The 17,235-nt window shown below is 46.0% G+C and overlaps 1 protein-coding gene across 2 annotated transcripts in view; it reads right to left on the reverse strand.

Annotated features, from left to right (window-relative positions):
• Positions 1 to 17,235, reverse strand: part of LOC141073066 (uncharacterized) — a 296,352-nt gene that overhangs the window by 127,527 nt on the left and 151,590 nt on the right. The window contains exons 6-8 of one of the 2 annotated variants that reach the window (XM_073560385.1): positions 16,775 to 16,872; positions 16,535 to 16,652; positions 14,061 to 15,415 (exon numbers count right to left, since the gene is read on the reverse strand). The exons of the other annotated variant lie outside the window; for it this stretch is intronic. Coding sequence (XP_073416486.1) covers positions 14,205 to 15,415; positions 16,535 to 16,652; positions 16,775 to 16,872 — 1,427 coding nt within the window. The 3' untranslated portion in view covers positions 14,061 to 14,204. Of the gene's footprint in view, positions 1 to 14,060; positions 15,416 to 16,534; positions 16,653 to 16,774; positions 16,873 to 17,235 lie in introns of those variants that run through there. 2 annotated transcript variants of the gene reach the window in all.

The raw sequence follows: 17,235 nt of genomic DNA on the forward strand, positions 1-17,235 counted from the left end.
GGTTAGCAGCCACAATCAGAACCTCCCACTCCTGTCTCCAAGACTATAAACGTGCTGCGCCAATTCTTTGGAATGCACTTCCCAGGTCAATACGATTAGTCCCCAAGCCCCACAATTTTAAGCGTGCCCTGAAAACTCATTTATTCAGACTGGCCTACCACCTCAACACATTAACCTAATCTATCCCTGTGTGGCACAGCCAAAAGTTTTTGCCATAACCAGGTTCCCCGCATCATGGTCCCACATTCTTTATGCATCCATTAGCCCTCTGTCTGTACTGTTACACACTTAACATTATGGCTGGTCCATACAATCAGGGCAACTGTTACCACCCACCTTTCGTGTCTCACTTATTTCCTCATAGATTGTAAGCTTGCGAGCAGGGCCCTCATTCCTCTTGGCATCTGTTATGATCTATGTGATTATTGTTATGCTGTAATGTCTATTGTCTGTACAAGTCCCCTCTGAAATGTAAAGTGCTGCGGAATATGTCGGCGCTATAGAAATAAAATTTATTATTATCGGCTATGGCTGGATTGTAATATTGCACCAAATTTCATTGGTGAAATATTACAATTGCTTAACAGCCAATCAGAGCGATCGTTGCCACGACCTTTCATTGAGCCCAACGACATTGTGGAACACATTAAGAATACGGAAAGACCGATGGAGCTTTAACGGGAATGCAACTAGATTGACCACCTCCACAATTTCTTACGGACCAATGAATCTAGGACTCAACTTAGCGAGGGCACCTTCAACTTAGTATTCTTAGAGGAAAGCTGTGACAATAATGTAAAAAATATCAGGTATAACTTTTCCGAACATTCCAGAATCTTCCATTCACTACACTGACCAGAAGGATCCATGGTTGTCACACGCTGCAGATGTGACCCCCCTTCTTCTTAGCCTGTCAGCTGCAGCTTTGTATTTTTTCAATTTTTTCACTAGCAGCCAGTAACTTGATCCAGCAGCCACTCATCCCCTTGTTCCCTCCCCTCACACACACAACCAGTCTAACCTGAATTACCAGCGTGAGCTACTTCCTGCTTCACGGCGGGGGGTCCCTTTTGTCTGTTCTACCATGTGCAGCTACTTTCATAGACAGTAATGGGGATCTAATCATTTGGTCATAAAAACGCGGCGCATTTATGGTAAAGACACGAAAACTACATTTCTGCAATGTGCGCCGACCCAGCTTCCTAGCCCATAGTTTTCACGGTCCAAGCACCAACAGAACCCGAGAAATTGATTTCTCCTGAACCGTGTAAAATAACTAGTTCAACTCTGGTTTTGAATTATTGCCTGCGACAGGCTGGAAAAGATGATACTATGTGCGTGTTTATATGCGTTACCCTCTGCTAAATATAGTTATTTTAAGTTTTGTAGTCAGATTCTAACTCCAAGAGTAAGGGGAGGACCGTCACAAGCCAGCCCCTTCAGTGATGTCACTAGCCCAAAGCTATAAGGTATTGTCCCCTAAACCTTCATTCATTCTAGCCTGAGAACTGCCAGTAGGATCTCAAATGCATGGAGACGTCTTGCTTCACCCCCCCAGCATGGTTCTACCGGAAATGATCTAAGCATTATGTAAGTATATCTTCTGTTTTAACCCTTATTTTATTTGTAGTCATCTTGTACATACTCTTAATGTCTCAACTTTGTAAAACCTTTTTTTATCTTTTGTAAACACTGCCTTTCTTTTGGGATAAAATATAAAATTTATTAGTTTGGTCTCCTTGCTCTGTGGCGCGTTCACGTGCCTATAAGATAATTACGCTACTAATTTGGGTTGGCTTCGGACCCCTTTATTAGTTATTAATTGAGCAATCGAAGCTGGTGGCAGCGAAGTGTGTTCTGGGTCCTGGGTACCGCTGACAGTGACGGAAGGGGTTTTATAAGCTTTTGTGTGGCTGCAGCCAGAGCATTTATAATTCCCTCGCTGCAGTGTGCCGGGTGGCCAGTCCACATTGAAGCAGCCGGCCGGCGACCAATTATCCCAGGTGTAGTTCCCTGACTGACCTTAGGGTAAGGGGGGTGCCGGAGAGTTGAGTTTTAAAGTGGAACTGAAAAGTGGGCTATACATAAATCCCTGCAGTTCGTGAAGTATTGTTGGCAGAGTTAGAGAGCCAAAATAACCCCACTGTGATAAATTGTTAGGGCAAGGCTAGCTTGCTGGTTTTTTTATCACATTGTGGCAGCAGTGAGATGACCAAGATAAGCCCCCCTGTACATGTGATAGCCGTGTGCAGCCAAACGTCACATCCCCTGGTCCGTGACATATTGGAGGTACCAGGTGGGATCGTGACAAAAGCCATAACTTATCTCCCACTTTGAAGGCGACCCCTGACGAGCGCCTCCTATCGGTCTTCCGCTTCTGCCGAGGCTGAGCCACACCAATGTTCTTTTTAACCTTTCTCCAAACATTCCCCAGCTCTTGGATGGTGACATCCAACTCAGGACCCCCAGAACTTATCCTGGAAAACTCACCAAAATAAGGATGAAACCCATAATTACAGAAAAATGACGAGATCCCTGTGGGCTAACCCGACAGTTAAAGGCAAACTCAGCCAGCGGAAGAAATTACAAATTCTCCTGCTGATCGGTGACAAAACATCTTAAAATTTGCTCCAACCACTGATTTGTCCTCTCTGTCTGACCGTTCGTCTCAGGGTGATAAGCAGAGGAAAAGACAAATCAATCCCCAGTTTTTTTGCAGAAAGCCCTCCAAAATTTAGAGATGATTTCTACACCCCCTATCAGATAAAATATTCAGAGGAATCCCATGCAATCGTACCACATGAACAATAAACAGTTTGGAGATTCAGCATTGGGTAACCCAGATAATGGGACGAAATGAGCTTGTTTACTAAAGTGATCGACTACCACCCAAATAGCAGTCATCCCCCCAGACCATGGTAAATCTGAAATGAAATCTATGGACAAATGAGTCCATGATCTTTCCGGAATTGGCAAAGGAGCCAATTCCCTGACCGGCCGGTAATGCTGTACTTTGGAGAGACACAAAATCTCTAATATTCTTATGCATGGCGAACAACCAAAAGAGTCTAGCAACTGCTTTCTGGGTGGCAGTGACCCAAGGATGACCACTCAACACAGAATCATGGAATTCCTGCAAGAGGCATAATCTGAGATACACAGGCACAAACAGCTTGCATTCAGGAGTATTGGAAGGAGCCAAGGACTGAGCAGTATGGATTTTAGCTTCCAGAGGAAAGCATGGCACATAAAGCCCTCCTCACACAGTAAGAAATCCTCCCCGCCGCTCCATTCCCCCCCTTCCCCCAGCGCCATTGCCCCCCCTGCTGCTCCATTCCCCCCCACCACGCCGGTCCGTCTCACCCAGTCTTCACATTGCCGGTGAAAGCTGCAGCAGGGAAGGAGCAGGTCATGTGATAGGCAATGTGCACGTCACTTTAGCCCGCCTGTCACATGACCCGCTCATTCCCAGCTGCAGCTTTCACCGGCAATGTGAAGACCGGGTGAGGCCAGACCAGCGTGGGGGGGGGGGGGGAATGGAGCGGCGGGGAGGATTTGTTACTGTGTGAGGAGGGCTAGGCTTCTTCATGTGGACGGGGAGGGCCTGTTGCTATGGGGGGTGCGGTTGTTCCTATAGAGGACATGTTTTTTGTAGAGTAGGAGGAAACGACCAGTTCTCATTTCCATGCCATAACACCCCCCCTTGGACGTTCTGTTCAGAATATCTAGAAAACCGTGCAAACTGGTGGCATAAAGTAAATTACTTATTGTCACAATTCTACAGCCCAGATATGCACTGAGATTATGTGAAAAGCCCGGACAACCCCTTTAAAGTCGCTGGGTTGAACCCAATCAGTGATAGCCTGAACTTTCCCAGGATCCATCTTAAACCCGGAGGCTGACACAATGAAACCCAAAAATGATATTTCTTGAAGAACAAAGGTACATTTTGCAATTTTAGCAAACAACTATCCGTCAACCTTTGCAAAACCAAACAGACATGTTTATGATGTGAATCCAGGTCAGGTGAGAAAACTAGAATGTCATCCAAATAAACCACAATAAATCTCCCAATATAACCAGAAAAAATACCATTCATAAAATTTTGAAAAACTGCAGGTGCATTTGTTATGACGAGATTTTCAAAGAGACCTTCAGACATTAAAAATGCTGTCTTCCACTCATCACCCTCACAAATCCATATAAGATTATATGCCCCTCTAAGATCCAGTTTGGAAAACCATTTGGCCCCGGAAAGTTGATTATATACAGTAGATCGGGGATAAGTGGAAGTGGATAAGTATTTTTAACCGTTATTTTGATTATCGGAAATCGAGGCAGGGATGAAGACCTCCATTTTTATTTTTAACAAAAATAATCTGGCAGCTACCGGTGATGAGGAAGGGTGAATACGACCTTTTTGTAAATTCTCGCTAATATACACTTTCATGGCTGACCGCTTAGGGCCAGACAAGTTATACAAGCAAGCCTTGGGTAATTTGGCATTAGGAAGGAGATTAATTGGACAGTCATAGGGGCAAGTGAGGAGGTAATATCTCAGACTTTTTCCGAAAAAAAATCTCCCAGAATACCTGAAAGACTTTGAAGACCCTCCAGACTAACGGAACAAACATGCACAGGTTTAAGACATTTTTCAATATAATAAGTACCCCATTTGACAATATCACTCCGATTCTAGTCAATAATCGGATTATGCGTACGCAACCAAGGAATACCCAACACAATTCCAGCAGGTAAATTGTCCAAAACATAACGGGAGATTAATTCTGTATGATGAGACCCCACCTTGAGTGTGAACTACAACTTAACTAACAGAACCAGATTTTGAAGCAACGTGTTCTGTCAATGGCTACGATTTGAATGGGGCTTTCTAGCTTAACTGTCCCTAATCCTAACTTCAGAACCAGTCCCACATCTCTGAAATTAGGAGCAGATCCACAATCAATAAAGGCAAATGTGAACATTCATCCTGAAAAAGTTCAGCACTCAACACTTTATCAGAGGAGTAAAAGGGTACCTGTAAGTCTGAGTGACCGTGTCAACAATCACCCAGACTTACTTGTTTCCCGACGGCTTGTTTGCTGCAGGTCGTGACAAGTATTCCTTTAAAAAATGTCCAGCTTGGCTACAATAGAAACAAAGTCCAAGTTCCCGACGGCGTATCCTCTCCTTAATCCTTGAGCTGGCAGAACCAACCTCCATAGGTTCCACCTCAGGTGCACAAACCGGGCCAGTTGGACAAAATGGAGCCTTTTTTTAGCACCTTGCGTCTTTCCCACCTCCTCTGATCCATATGGATAGCCTGAGTCATGGCTTCCAGCAAACAAGGCGGAGCATGTAGAGCTAGAGTGTCCTTAAGAGACTCCGAAAGACCCCTGAGGAATTTACATCTTAGAGTTGCGTCATTCCACAGGACCTCAGAAGTCCACTGACGAAACTCAGTACATGTCATGTCGGACGCTGTTCACACCACAGCGTCCGGCAGGCAGAGGTAGTTCCACCTCCAGCCACTATAGCCTCAGTGGCGCCAGCCTGATCTTCTGGCTCTCGGGGGTTAATCCTGCTGGAGACCAGGTTGGATGGTTAGTCACGCCCACGGTCTTTAAATAGTCATGCTGGCATATGGGCGTCGCCGATTATAGCTTGTGTTTCATACCAAGTGGTTCAGGTCTGGAGTGGAGGTGTTGCAGAGAGAGAAATTTGTATCTGGTGTCGTATGATCCGTCGTTATCCTTTCTCCTTCCCATATTTGTGTTTAGTTGTGCCCTGTTCACATTACTGTATATTCCTGTGTGTGTGCGGCGCAGTGCAGTTTAAGTTCTCCCTGTCTGTCTTTATTTGTGTGGGGGCTTTGGTGGTGTCTCCTCACTGGGTGGAGGGTGGATGGTTAAGTGCAGGGCTGAGCAGGAGACAAGGAAAGGTTGGAGGCTCAGGCATTTGCACCATCACCAAAAACCCTGGGTTGAGGGTCAGACAGGGTTTCCCTTAGTTATAGGGACATCACAGGGCCCCCGGGTATTACAGCCTTAGTGGAACTAAGCCCCACGTGACATTATAATCGGCCCACATTTTTTCAGGAGTCCATGGATCCATTAGATTCCATAACCCGCCAGTTGGCGGCGCTGTCCTTACAGGTCTCCGAGTTGAAAGGGGCAGTTCAGCAGCAGGGCCTGGTAGTAGCGAAGGTGCAAACGGCATCTGCAGGTATCGGTGCAGAGCCGAAGTTTCCGCTGCCAGAACGTTTTTCAGGGGATCGCAGCAAATTTGTCGTATTTCGGGAGGCCTGCAAGTTATACTTCCGCATGCGCCCTATCTCCTCAGGTAATGAGGCCCAGCGGGTAGGGCTGGTGTTGTCATTACTGAGTGGTGACCCCCAAGCATGGGCATTTTCCTTACCAGCTGACTCTGCTACATTTCTTTCTGTTGATGTTTTTTCTGCCCTCGGACTCATTTATGATGATCCTGACCGACTGGCTCTAGCGGAATCTAAAATCCGCGCCCTCCGCCAGGGGGAGCGCTTGGCAGAGGACTATTGTTCGGAATTTCGCCGCTGGGCCGTAGACACACAGTGGAATGACCCAGCGCTGCGGAGCCAGTTTATGCATGGGGTATCAGGGAGGGTTAAACAGGCCCTCCTGATGTATGAGACTCCGGCACGTTGGAGTCTGCCATGAGTTTGGTGATACGTATTGATCGCCGTTTTCGTCAAGGGGCACAGGAGACGCTACCTCTGGGGGAAAGAAGAGGTGCAAGTGTGGTTGAAGTAGATGAGTCCCCTGAACTTATGCAGATTGCTGGTGTGGCACAGGTTAAGCGTCGCGCTCCGGGATTCCGGAAGCCCGGGGCATGTTTCTACTGTGGTAAAAGAGGTCATTATATTAACGTTTGCCCGGTACTACCTAAGAGGGACACATCGGCGGAAAACTGTTAAGCTCAGAGGGTATGGAGGAGACCCAACTGAGCGTATGCATATCCTCCATGATGGTATCTCAATGTATGCTCTCTGCCAAGGTTATTATCGCGGGCAGAGAGCTACCAATATCAGTGTTTGTGGATAGCGGTTCCGCCACCAATCTCATAGATGAGGAGTTTGCACACACCGCCGGGTTTAAGATTGAAAAACTTCCTCACCCCATACAGGTGGTGACCATTAATGCTGTTCCCCTCCCTCAAGGGGAGATTACGGAGTTTGTGGCAGAGGTGAAACTCCACATTGGGGTCCTACATTCTGAGTCGGTTACATGTAGGGTCCTTCGTAATCTCCCAGCACAAATGGTCCTGGGTTTTCCATGGTTGTCCAGACACAACCCGGTAATTGATTGGAAAACTCAGGACATAGTACAATGGAGTGGTTTTTGCCAAGACAATTGCTTGGCCACATGTGTGTCCGCCGTGACGCCCAGCCTGCCGGAGGCTTTGCAGGATTTCGCAGATGTTTTCTCTGAGAAGGGTTGCTCAGAACTGCCTCCACATAGAGCCTATGACTGTGCGATCAGGTTAAAACCCGGGGCCAAATTACCTAAGGCCAGGATGTTTAATATTTCTGGTCCTGAGAGACAAGCTCTGAAAGACTACATCTCGGAGAGTCTGAGCAAAGGACACATCCGGCCTTCGTCCTCGCCTGTAGCCACGGGGTTTTTCTTCATTAAGAAGAAAGATGGGAGGTTATGCCCGTGTCTGGATTTCCGAGAGTTAAACCAGATTACTATCCGTGATCCTTACCCTATGCCGTTAATCCCGGATTTGTTCAACCAGGTAGCGGGGGCGAAATGGTTTTCCAAGCTGGACCTCAGGGGGGCGTATAACCTCATAAGGGTCCGTCAGGGGGATGAGTGGAAGATGGCGTTTAACACTCCTGAGGGTCATTTTGAGAGTCTGGTTATGCCGTTTGGGTTGACCACCGCGCCTGCCGTTTTCCAACATTTTATTAATGATGTATTTGCTCATGTCCTGGGGAGATTTGTGATTGTATACCTGGATGATATCCTCATTTATTCTAGCGATCAGGACACTCATTTGGAGCATGTCAGGCAGGTGTTACAGTTGCTCCGGGAGAACCAGCTCTATGCTAAGCTGGAAAAATGTTTATTTTTTGTCCAGGAGTTGCCCTTTTTGGGATATATTGTGTCCGCAGCCGGGTTTAAAATGGACACCGCCAAGGTACAAGCGGTGCTGCAGTGGGAGAGGCCGGAGAGACTGAAAGCACTCCAGTGGTTCCTTGGGTTTGCGAATTATTATAGGAAGTTTATAAAACACTTTTCGACTATCGCCAAACCGCTCACGGAGATGACAAAAAAGGGTGCCGATCTGGCGAACTGGCCTGAGGTGGCTATACGTGCCTTTGAGCGTCTGAAGAATAGTTTTGCTTCAGCCCCCATTCTGGTGCAACCAGACGTGTCTAAACCTTTTGTGGTGGAGGTTGATGCGTCGGAGGTGGGAGTGGGGGCAGTACTGTCTCAAGGCTCGTCCTTGAGCGAGATGCATCCATGCGCCTACTTCTCCAAGAAGCTGTTGCCGGCCGAACGGAATTATGATATCGGCAACAGGGAGCTGTTGGCCATCAAACTGGCTTTTGAGGAATGGCGACACTTCTTGGAGGGGGCGGCTCACCAGGTCACAGTCATCACCGACCATAAGAATCTGCTCTATCTGGAGTCGGCCAAGCGTCTGTCTCCTAGGCAGGCTCGCTGGGCATTGTTTTTTTACTCGTTTCAATTTTCTGGTGACTTACCGTCCCGGGGCTAAAAACACCAAGGCGGATGCTTTGTCTAGGTGTTTTCCGGGGGGAGAACCTCGGGAAGAGCCGGTACCCATCCTCCAGAAAGGGGTAGTGGTCTCGGCTCTCACGACGGAGGTAGAGGCGGAGATTGCCGAGGCCCAAGAGGAGGTACCACCAGGACTTCCCGCCAACAAATCATTTGTACCCCTGCATCTTCGGCTTAAGGTGTTGAAGGAACACCACGACTCGGTACTGGCTGGTCATCCAGGGGTGAGGGGCACCTTAGAGCTGGTATCGCGTCGTTTCTGGTGGCCCAAAATCCAGCAGGACGTGGTCTCATACGTGGCAGCTTGCATCACGTGCACTAGGGCTAAGTCACCCCGTACCCGTCCTGCTGGCACGCTACAGCCTCTGGGGGTACCCAATAGGCCATGGACAGAAATCTCCATGGATTTCATCACTGACTTGCCAGCCTCGGCGGGGAACACGGTCATCCTGGTGGTGGTTGACCGTTTTTCAAAGATGGCGCATTTTGTGGCGTTGTCTTCGTTGCCCAATGCTAAGACGTTGGCTCAGGTATTTGTGAAGGAGGTGGTCAGACTCCACGGAGTACCGTCGGACATAGTATCTGATAGGGGTACGCAATTTGTAGCGAGGTTTTGGAAAGCTTTTTGCTCACGTTTGGGGATCAAGTTGTCACATTCATCGGCGTTTCATCCACAGTCTAATGGACAAACTGAGCGCATGAACCAAAATCTAGAACAATATTTACGATGCTTTCTGTCCGACAACCAGGAGGAGTGGTCTACTTTCCTTCCTCTGGCCGAATTCGCGTTAAATAATCACCGCCAAGAGTCATCGGGAGAGTCTCCATTCTTTTGTGTGTACGGTCAACATCCTCAGTTTTGTACCTTACGTCAGGGTGACTCGGGGGGTGTCCCGGAGGAGGATCAGCCCAATTGTCATCAGTCTGGAGGCGGGTGAAACAGCGTTTGTTGAGCATGAGTGCCAGGTACAAACGGGTGGCTGACAGTAGACGTGTGCCAGGTCCGGACCTGTGTGTGGGTGAATGGGTGTGGTTAGCTACGAAGAACATAAGACTCAAAGTTCCATCTTTAAAACTGGGTCCAAGGTTTATTGGGCCTTTTAGGATTTCTGCCATCATTAACCCAGTGGCGTATCGGTTGGAACTTCCTGCGGTGTACAAGATACACAACGTGTTTCACAGAGCTTTATTGAAAAAGGTGGTAGGCTCTGTGGACGTGACGCCGATGCCACCTCCAGTCATGGTGGATGGCGATTTAGAATTTGAGGTCGCTAAGGTAGTGGACTCTCGAGTAGTACGCCGTACTCTTCAGTATTTGGTGCACTGGCGGGGGTATGGTCCGGAGGAGAGGTCTTGGGTTCCAGCCTCAGACATACATGCGGATCGGCTGGTCAGTTCTTTTCACCGTCGTCATCCGGACAAGCCAGGTCCTATGAGTCTTGAGGGTCCGGAGGTCCCTCGTAGAAGACGGGGTAATGTCATGTCGGACGCTGTTCACACCACAGCGTCCGGCAGGCAGAGGTAGTTCCACCTCCAGCCACTATAGCCTCAGTGGCGCCGGCCTGATCTTCAGGCTCTCGGGGGTTAATCCTGCTGGAGACCAGGTTGGATGGTTAGTCACGCCCACGGTCTTTAAATAGTCATGCTGGCCTATGGGCGTCGCCGATTATAGCTTGTGTTTCATACCAAGTGGTTCCGGTCTGGAGTGGAGGTGTTGCAGAGAGAGAGATTCGTATCTGGTGTCGTATGATCCGTCGTTATCCTTTCTCCTTCCCATATTTGTGTTTAGTTGTGCCCTGTTCACATTACTGTATATTCCTGTGTGTGTGCGGCGCAGTGCAGTTTAAGTTCTCCCTGTCTGTCTTTGTGTGGGGGCTTTGGTGGTGTGTCTCCTCACTGGGTGGAGGGTTAAGTGCAGGGCTGAGCAGGAGACAAGGAAAGGTTGGAGGCTCAGGCATTTGCACCATCAGCAAAAACCCTGGGTTGAGGGTCAGACAGGGTTTCCCCTAGTTATAGGGACATCACAGGGCCCCCGGGTATTACAGCCTTAGTGGGACTAAGCCCCACGTGACAGTACAATAGTCTTCTGCTGTGCGGTTCCCGTGTCAGGTTCATGATCCTTTTCTCTGCCACCTTGACCCTGTCAGGTTCGTCATAGATCTATCCTAAAGCTTCAAAAAAGGCGCCCACCGAAAGACGTTTAGGATCAAGAAAGGTTAGGGAAAATGCCCAAGTCTGAGGAACCCCCCTGCAAAAGTGACATTATAATTCCCACCAGCTGTGACTCATTCCCTGATGACAGGGGGCACAAGGTAAACAATAATTTGCAACTCTCTTTAAAAATTCTGAACTGGTTCTTCTCTCCAGGAAATTTGTCAGGGAGTGCTATAACAGGTTCAGGGGAACTTAAACGATATGTCAGATGTTACAGGAGTCATAACAGCGGTCTGAAGAAAGGGATTCTGAGGGGCAGTAAGAGTGCCAGAAATCTGGCCCTGTAACAGAGCATGAGAGGAAGCTAGTTTGTGTTGCTCCAAAGCTAAATCTTGGACGGAGTCAGATTCGCCACCTGATCACACAAAGTATGTGTGATCAGGTTAGATTTCAGAAAGGCAGATTTTAAGGGATTCAGAAAGAGAATTGGAGGGATCCAATGGCTGGATATCCTTAAAGACAAAAATGTCCAGGAAGGATGGGAAATCTTGAAAAATGAAATTCTCAAAGCACAGTTGTTAACAATTCCGAAAAGAGGGAAGAATAGGAAGCAGTTAAGGAAACCAGGATGGATGAACACAGAACTTAAGCACATGCTAAAAAGGAAGAAAAAAATGTTTATAAAATGGAAAGAGGGAGGCATATCTAAAGAAGAATATAATGCTGTCTGCAGAACCTGCAGGGCACAAATCAGATTATCTAAAGCTGAAAATGAATTGAGGCTTGCAAGAGATGTCAAAAGCAATAATAAAGGATTTTGGGGATATGTCAAAAGTAAAAGAAAAGTCAAAGATGCTATAGGATTTTTACAGGATGAAAATGATGAAATGGTAAGACAGGATGTTGAGAAGGCTGAACTTTTAAATTCCTATTTTGCATCTGTTTTCTCTCAGAAAGGAAATGTAACATCAACTGTTATTCACTGTCCTATTAAGGGAATAGAAGAATCCAGGATATCTATAAACAGAAAGATAGTGAGGAAACACTTAGCTAGCCTAAATGAATTCAAGTCTCCAGGTCCAGATGAATTACACCCCAGAGTACTGAAGGAGATAGCAGAAGAAATTTTTGAACCCCTCTCTATAATCTTTGAAAATTCTTGGAGAACAGGAGAAGTGCCAGAAGACTGGAGAAGAGCAAATGTTGTTCCTATCTTCAAAAAGGGGAAGAAGGTGGACCCAGGTAACTATAGGCCGGTGAGTCTGACTTCTATACCAGGAAAGATCTTTGAACAAATTATTAAACAACATGTATGTCAATACCTGGATAAGAATGAAGTGATTAAACAGAGTCAGCATGGGTTTGTAACTAATAAGTCATGTCAGACTAACTTAATTTCCTTCTATGACGGTATCACTGATTGGTTGGATCAAGGAAATGCTGTAGATATAGTATATCTTGACTTCAGCAAAGCATTTGACAAAGTCTCTCATACAATCCTTATTGAAAAAATGATTAAGTATGGAATGGACAAGGCAACTGTTAGGTGGATTCATAACTGGCTTAGTGATCGGACCCAAAGAGTGGTCGTAAATGGCTGCACATCCAGTTGGAAGAATGTCTCAAGTGGGGTACCACAGGGCTCTGTCCTGGGCCCTGTATTGTTCAACATCTTTATCAACGATTTAGATGAAGGAATTGAGGGTAAACTGATTAAATTTGCTGATGACACAAAGCTAGGAGGGATAGCTAATACTAGAGAAGAGAGAGAGAGGATTCAAAAAGATTTAAATAAACTGGAGAAGTGGGCAGCAACTAACAGAATGGTTTTTAACAGGGAGAAATGCAAAGTACTACATCTGGGCAATAAAAATGGAAAAAGCATATATAGAATGGGAGGAATAGGGCTAAGTGACAGCACATGTGAAAAAGACTTGGGTATACTAATAGATCACAGACTGAATATGAGTCAACAGTGTGATGCAGCAGCAAAAAAGGCAAATGCAATTCTAGGATGTATTAACAGAAGCATACAGTCTAGATCACGTGAAGTCATTATTTCCCTCTACTCCTCTTTGGTCAGACCTCATCTGGAATATTGTGTCCAGTTTTGGGCACCACATTTTAAAAAAGACATCAACAAACTGGAGCAAGTTCAGAAAAGAGCGACCAGAATGGTGACCGGTCTGCAAACCCTGTCTTATGAGGAAAGGTTGCAGGATTTGGGAATGTTTAGTTTGCAAAAGAGAAGACTGAGAGGAGACTTAATAGCTGTCTACAAATATCTAAAGGGCTGTCACATTGTAGAAGGATCAACTTTATTCTCATTTGCACAAGGAAAGACTAGAAGCAATGGGATGAAACTGAATGGGAGGAGACACAGATTAGATATTAGAAAAAACTTTTTGACAGTTAGAGTGATCAATGAGTGGAACAGGCTGCCACGAGAAGTGGTGAGTTCTCCTTCAATGGAAGTCTTCAAACAGAGGCTGGACAGATATCTGACTGGGATGATTTAGCGAATCCTGCTTTGAGCAGGGGGTTGGACCAGATGGCCCAGGAGGTCCCTTCCAACTCTACGATTCTATGATTCTATGATTCTATGTAACGGGATCTATAGGTGGGAAACTGAAAAAATTTTAACGGTCAATCGTAATGTGATGCGAGTCACAATAGTAACTATATAAACTACTTACTGTAAGTAAAGGGAGGTCAAACAATCCGAGGTCAGGTCCAGGAAATGGCGCAGTATGACAAAGGGAAGTTAGAGACGAAGTCCAATACATGAGCCGAGGTCAGGAAAGCCAGAAAGACAAAACAGGTAACAGGGAGCAGGCACAAGCAAAGACAGGTCACAAGCAAATGGTCTGGGTCCGGGAAGAGAATCAAGTCAAGCTGGGTCAGGCACAGAGCACAGAGGGATCAATGTTACATAGGCAACAGCTAGTGTACAATTGACACTGGGGGGAAGAACTAGCATGCTTAAGTAGAAGCCTGAATAAGGAAAATGAGCACAGGTGATTGCAGCACAGGCCCAGCACAGACTGACAGTCCTGACACAACGTAACAAAAAGACAGAAACAGAGTGGAAATCGTGACAAATACAGGTTTTCTCCTCTGTGAATTCTCTGATGTTTATTAAGTGATGATTTACCTGTAAAGCATTTTCCTCATTATAAACACGAAAATGGTTTCTCCCCTTTGTGAGTTCTTTGATGTTTAACAAGACTTGAATTAGCTCTAAAAATTTCCTTCATTGTGACATCAGTATGGCTTCTCTCCTGTATGAATTCTCTGATGTTTAATAAGACTCCATTTATCTGTAAAGCATTTCCCACATTCTGAACATGAATATGGCTTCTCTCCTGCATGAATTCTCTGATGTATAATAAGACTCCTTTTATTTGTGAAGGCCTTCACACATTTCGAACATGAATATGGCTTCTCTCCTGTATGAATTCTCTGATGTTTAATAAGACTCCCTTTATCTGTAAAGCATTTCCCACATTCTGAACATGAATATGGCTTCTCTCCTGTATGAATTCTCTGATGTTTAATAAGATCGCTTTTTTTTGTGAAGGCCTTCGCACATTCCAAACATGGAAATGGCTTCTCTCCTGTATGAATTCTCTGATGTGCAGTAAGATGCCTTTTTTCTGTAAAGCATTTTCCACATTCCAAACATGAAAATGGCTTCTCTCCTGTGTGAATTCTCTGATGTATAATAAGTTCGCTTTTTTTTGTGAAGGCCTTCACACATTCCAAACATGAATACGGCTTCTCTCCTGTGTGAATTCTCTGATGTATAATAAGATCGCCTTTATTTCTGAAGGCCTTCAGACATTCCAAACATGAATACGGCTTCACTCCTGTATGAATTTTCTGATGTTTACTAAGACTCCCTTTTTCTGAGAAGGACTTTCCACATTCCGAACATGAATATGGCTTTTCTCCTGTGTGTATTCTCTTATGTATAATAAAGTGTGATTTATCTATAAAGCATTTCCCACATTCTGAACAGGAGTATGGAGTGTCACCTGTATGAATTTTCTGATGTTTTCTAAGACTCCCTTTTTCTGAAAAAGCCTTTCCACATTCCGAGCATGAATATGGCTTCTCTCCTGTGTGAATTCTCTCATGTATAATAAATTGTGATTTCTTTGTAAACCATTTCCCACATTCTGAACAGGAGTATCTCATTTTTCCTTTGTGTTTTCTTTGTGCTAAAAAATCGGAGCTTGTAGTAATTTGCTTGTCACACTGAAATCTTGTATCCACTTTGTCACCTGGAATTGTGGTAACAATGTGAGATTGCTCAGGAGAGGGTTCCTCATGATTAGGAGGAGTATAAGAAAGTGAAGTGCTGTGAAGTCCAGGAGGTCCATGAAGGGTATTGAGGTTTTCTCCATTAGACTGCTTCCTGATATCTTCTTTTTTACAATTTAGTGATAAACCGTTATTCTCACAAGGATTTCCTATAAGGATGAAGGATAGATTGGATGTGAATTTTTTCTACATTACAGAAGGGATTTCTAAATTTACTTTATAAAAACAAATAAAAAGCGCTCCTTGTGTGAATCAGCAGATAATATTGGGTTAAGGTGAGTGGCTACTACTCCCCTGGATTAGTTGTGCAGCTCCAGGCACAACCCTGGTGTTAACATGATTGATCCTCCATGGCTGCAGCGGTGCCGCCTGATCCTCCACCAAGAGGTCCAGATGGAAAGAACCAGGATAAAAATATAAGTAAAAAATGGGCTTCCGAAAGTGCTGCCAAGGATGTAGGGAGAGTTTTCTTATCTTATTAAAATTATTTTATTAATCTACGTGTTACGGAGCCGGTCCAGCTCCTTCATCGGACTAATACAAGCTGAGTAATACATGCCGTCATTTATACAACCCATAATGACATCACAACCTTAGAGGTTGTCCACTACAATGTGTACTGGGCAAATCAATTTAAACATTGGAAATAAGGCTTTCTTCAAATAAGTTGCATTTCCAAATGTGCCTGTGAGCGGCGCTATCCCTGTACGCTCATCTCCATTATGTGACCCCCGGCTGCTGCTGACTCTGATGTCCGGTGATGTCACGACAACTTCCGGAATTGGAAGCTGAAGCGGCATCACCGAGGCAGGACCAAGTCTCCTGAGTGACTGTGCTGTGGACGGAGTTTCACCGCACATCACACCATTGCGATGCTCAGGGAGACTGGGTCCTGCCCCGGTGATTATTACAAAACACCAGTGATAGTCTTTTCACTGTCTCTAACATCACGTGCTCCCTATACCTGAAACTGTCAAAAACTCCTTGTGTTTCCTCCCTCCACTAACCTACCTATGCCCGACATTGCCATCTTTGGGTTCCTACTACATCCAAGATGGCCTCCATAGTGGCAGAGGAACGACAGACGTATGTCTGACCCACACCTCCATGGCATGGCACTTACTAACTTACCACAGGGTTCTTCATGCCACCGGGTGGCCGGCCTGGATGCAGAGAGACCAACATACTGACCTCAGTGTAGGAGACAGTGGGAGGCATCATTATAATCACATGCCAGTCATCATCACGCGCTGGACATTATTACTTACCTGTGGAAACATCTCCGGGAATCTCCTCCTTCCAGTCACTCACACACGGCTGATCCCCTCTCGTCATCGCTTCTTCTTCTGTCTCATCCTTCACTTTATTCTTAGTCGGATCTTCCTCCTGATATATCAGATGTAACAATCAGCACAATACAAGAAACCACCAAAATCTGTGACATCTATGACCTCAATCAGAAATGTCCCCCCATATACAGATCCAGATAAGGGCCCAGCATCATCTACCTGATGTTTCTCAAGGACATTGTAATTCTCCTCTGGACAGTCCAGGGGATACAGAGGACAGGGACATCTCTCCGGTGGATTTCTCCTCCTGGATCCATCTGTAAAAAAACACACAGTGATGAAATAAATTGTGTCATGAGAAGATGCAGGTGTCACACCCGGTCCCCGTCCTGGCGCTGAGCCCAGGTCTGCCGCTGTTACACCTGGCCCCTGTCCTGCCGCTGCTCTCCGTTCTGGGCACTCACCTCTAGCCTCTCGTGCTGCTGCTCAGCGTTCTGTCCTCCCTCCTGCCTCCTCCTCCTGGTGTCCTCCTGGAGATCTGTAGCTAAGACTATTAGGGCACGCCCGCCCGCTCTCTTGCCTTCTTAAAGGGGCGGCGAGCATTATTCAAAAAATACAATTAACCAATGGCAGCGCACTGGCTGCTATTTCTGGCCTCTCCTCCATAGGGAGAGCGCCGG

Source organism: Dendrobates tinctorius, unplaced genomic scaffold (genome assembly GCF_039654945.1).
Source record: "Dendrobates tinctorius isolate UK_male_01 unplaced genomic scaffold, ASM3965494v1 ptg000296l, whole genome shotgun sequence".
NCBI lineage: Eukaryota > Metazoa > Chordata > Amphibia > Anura > Dendrobatidae > Dendrobates > Dendrobates tinctorius.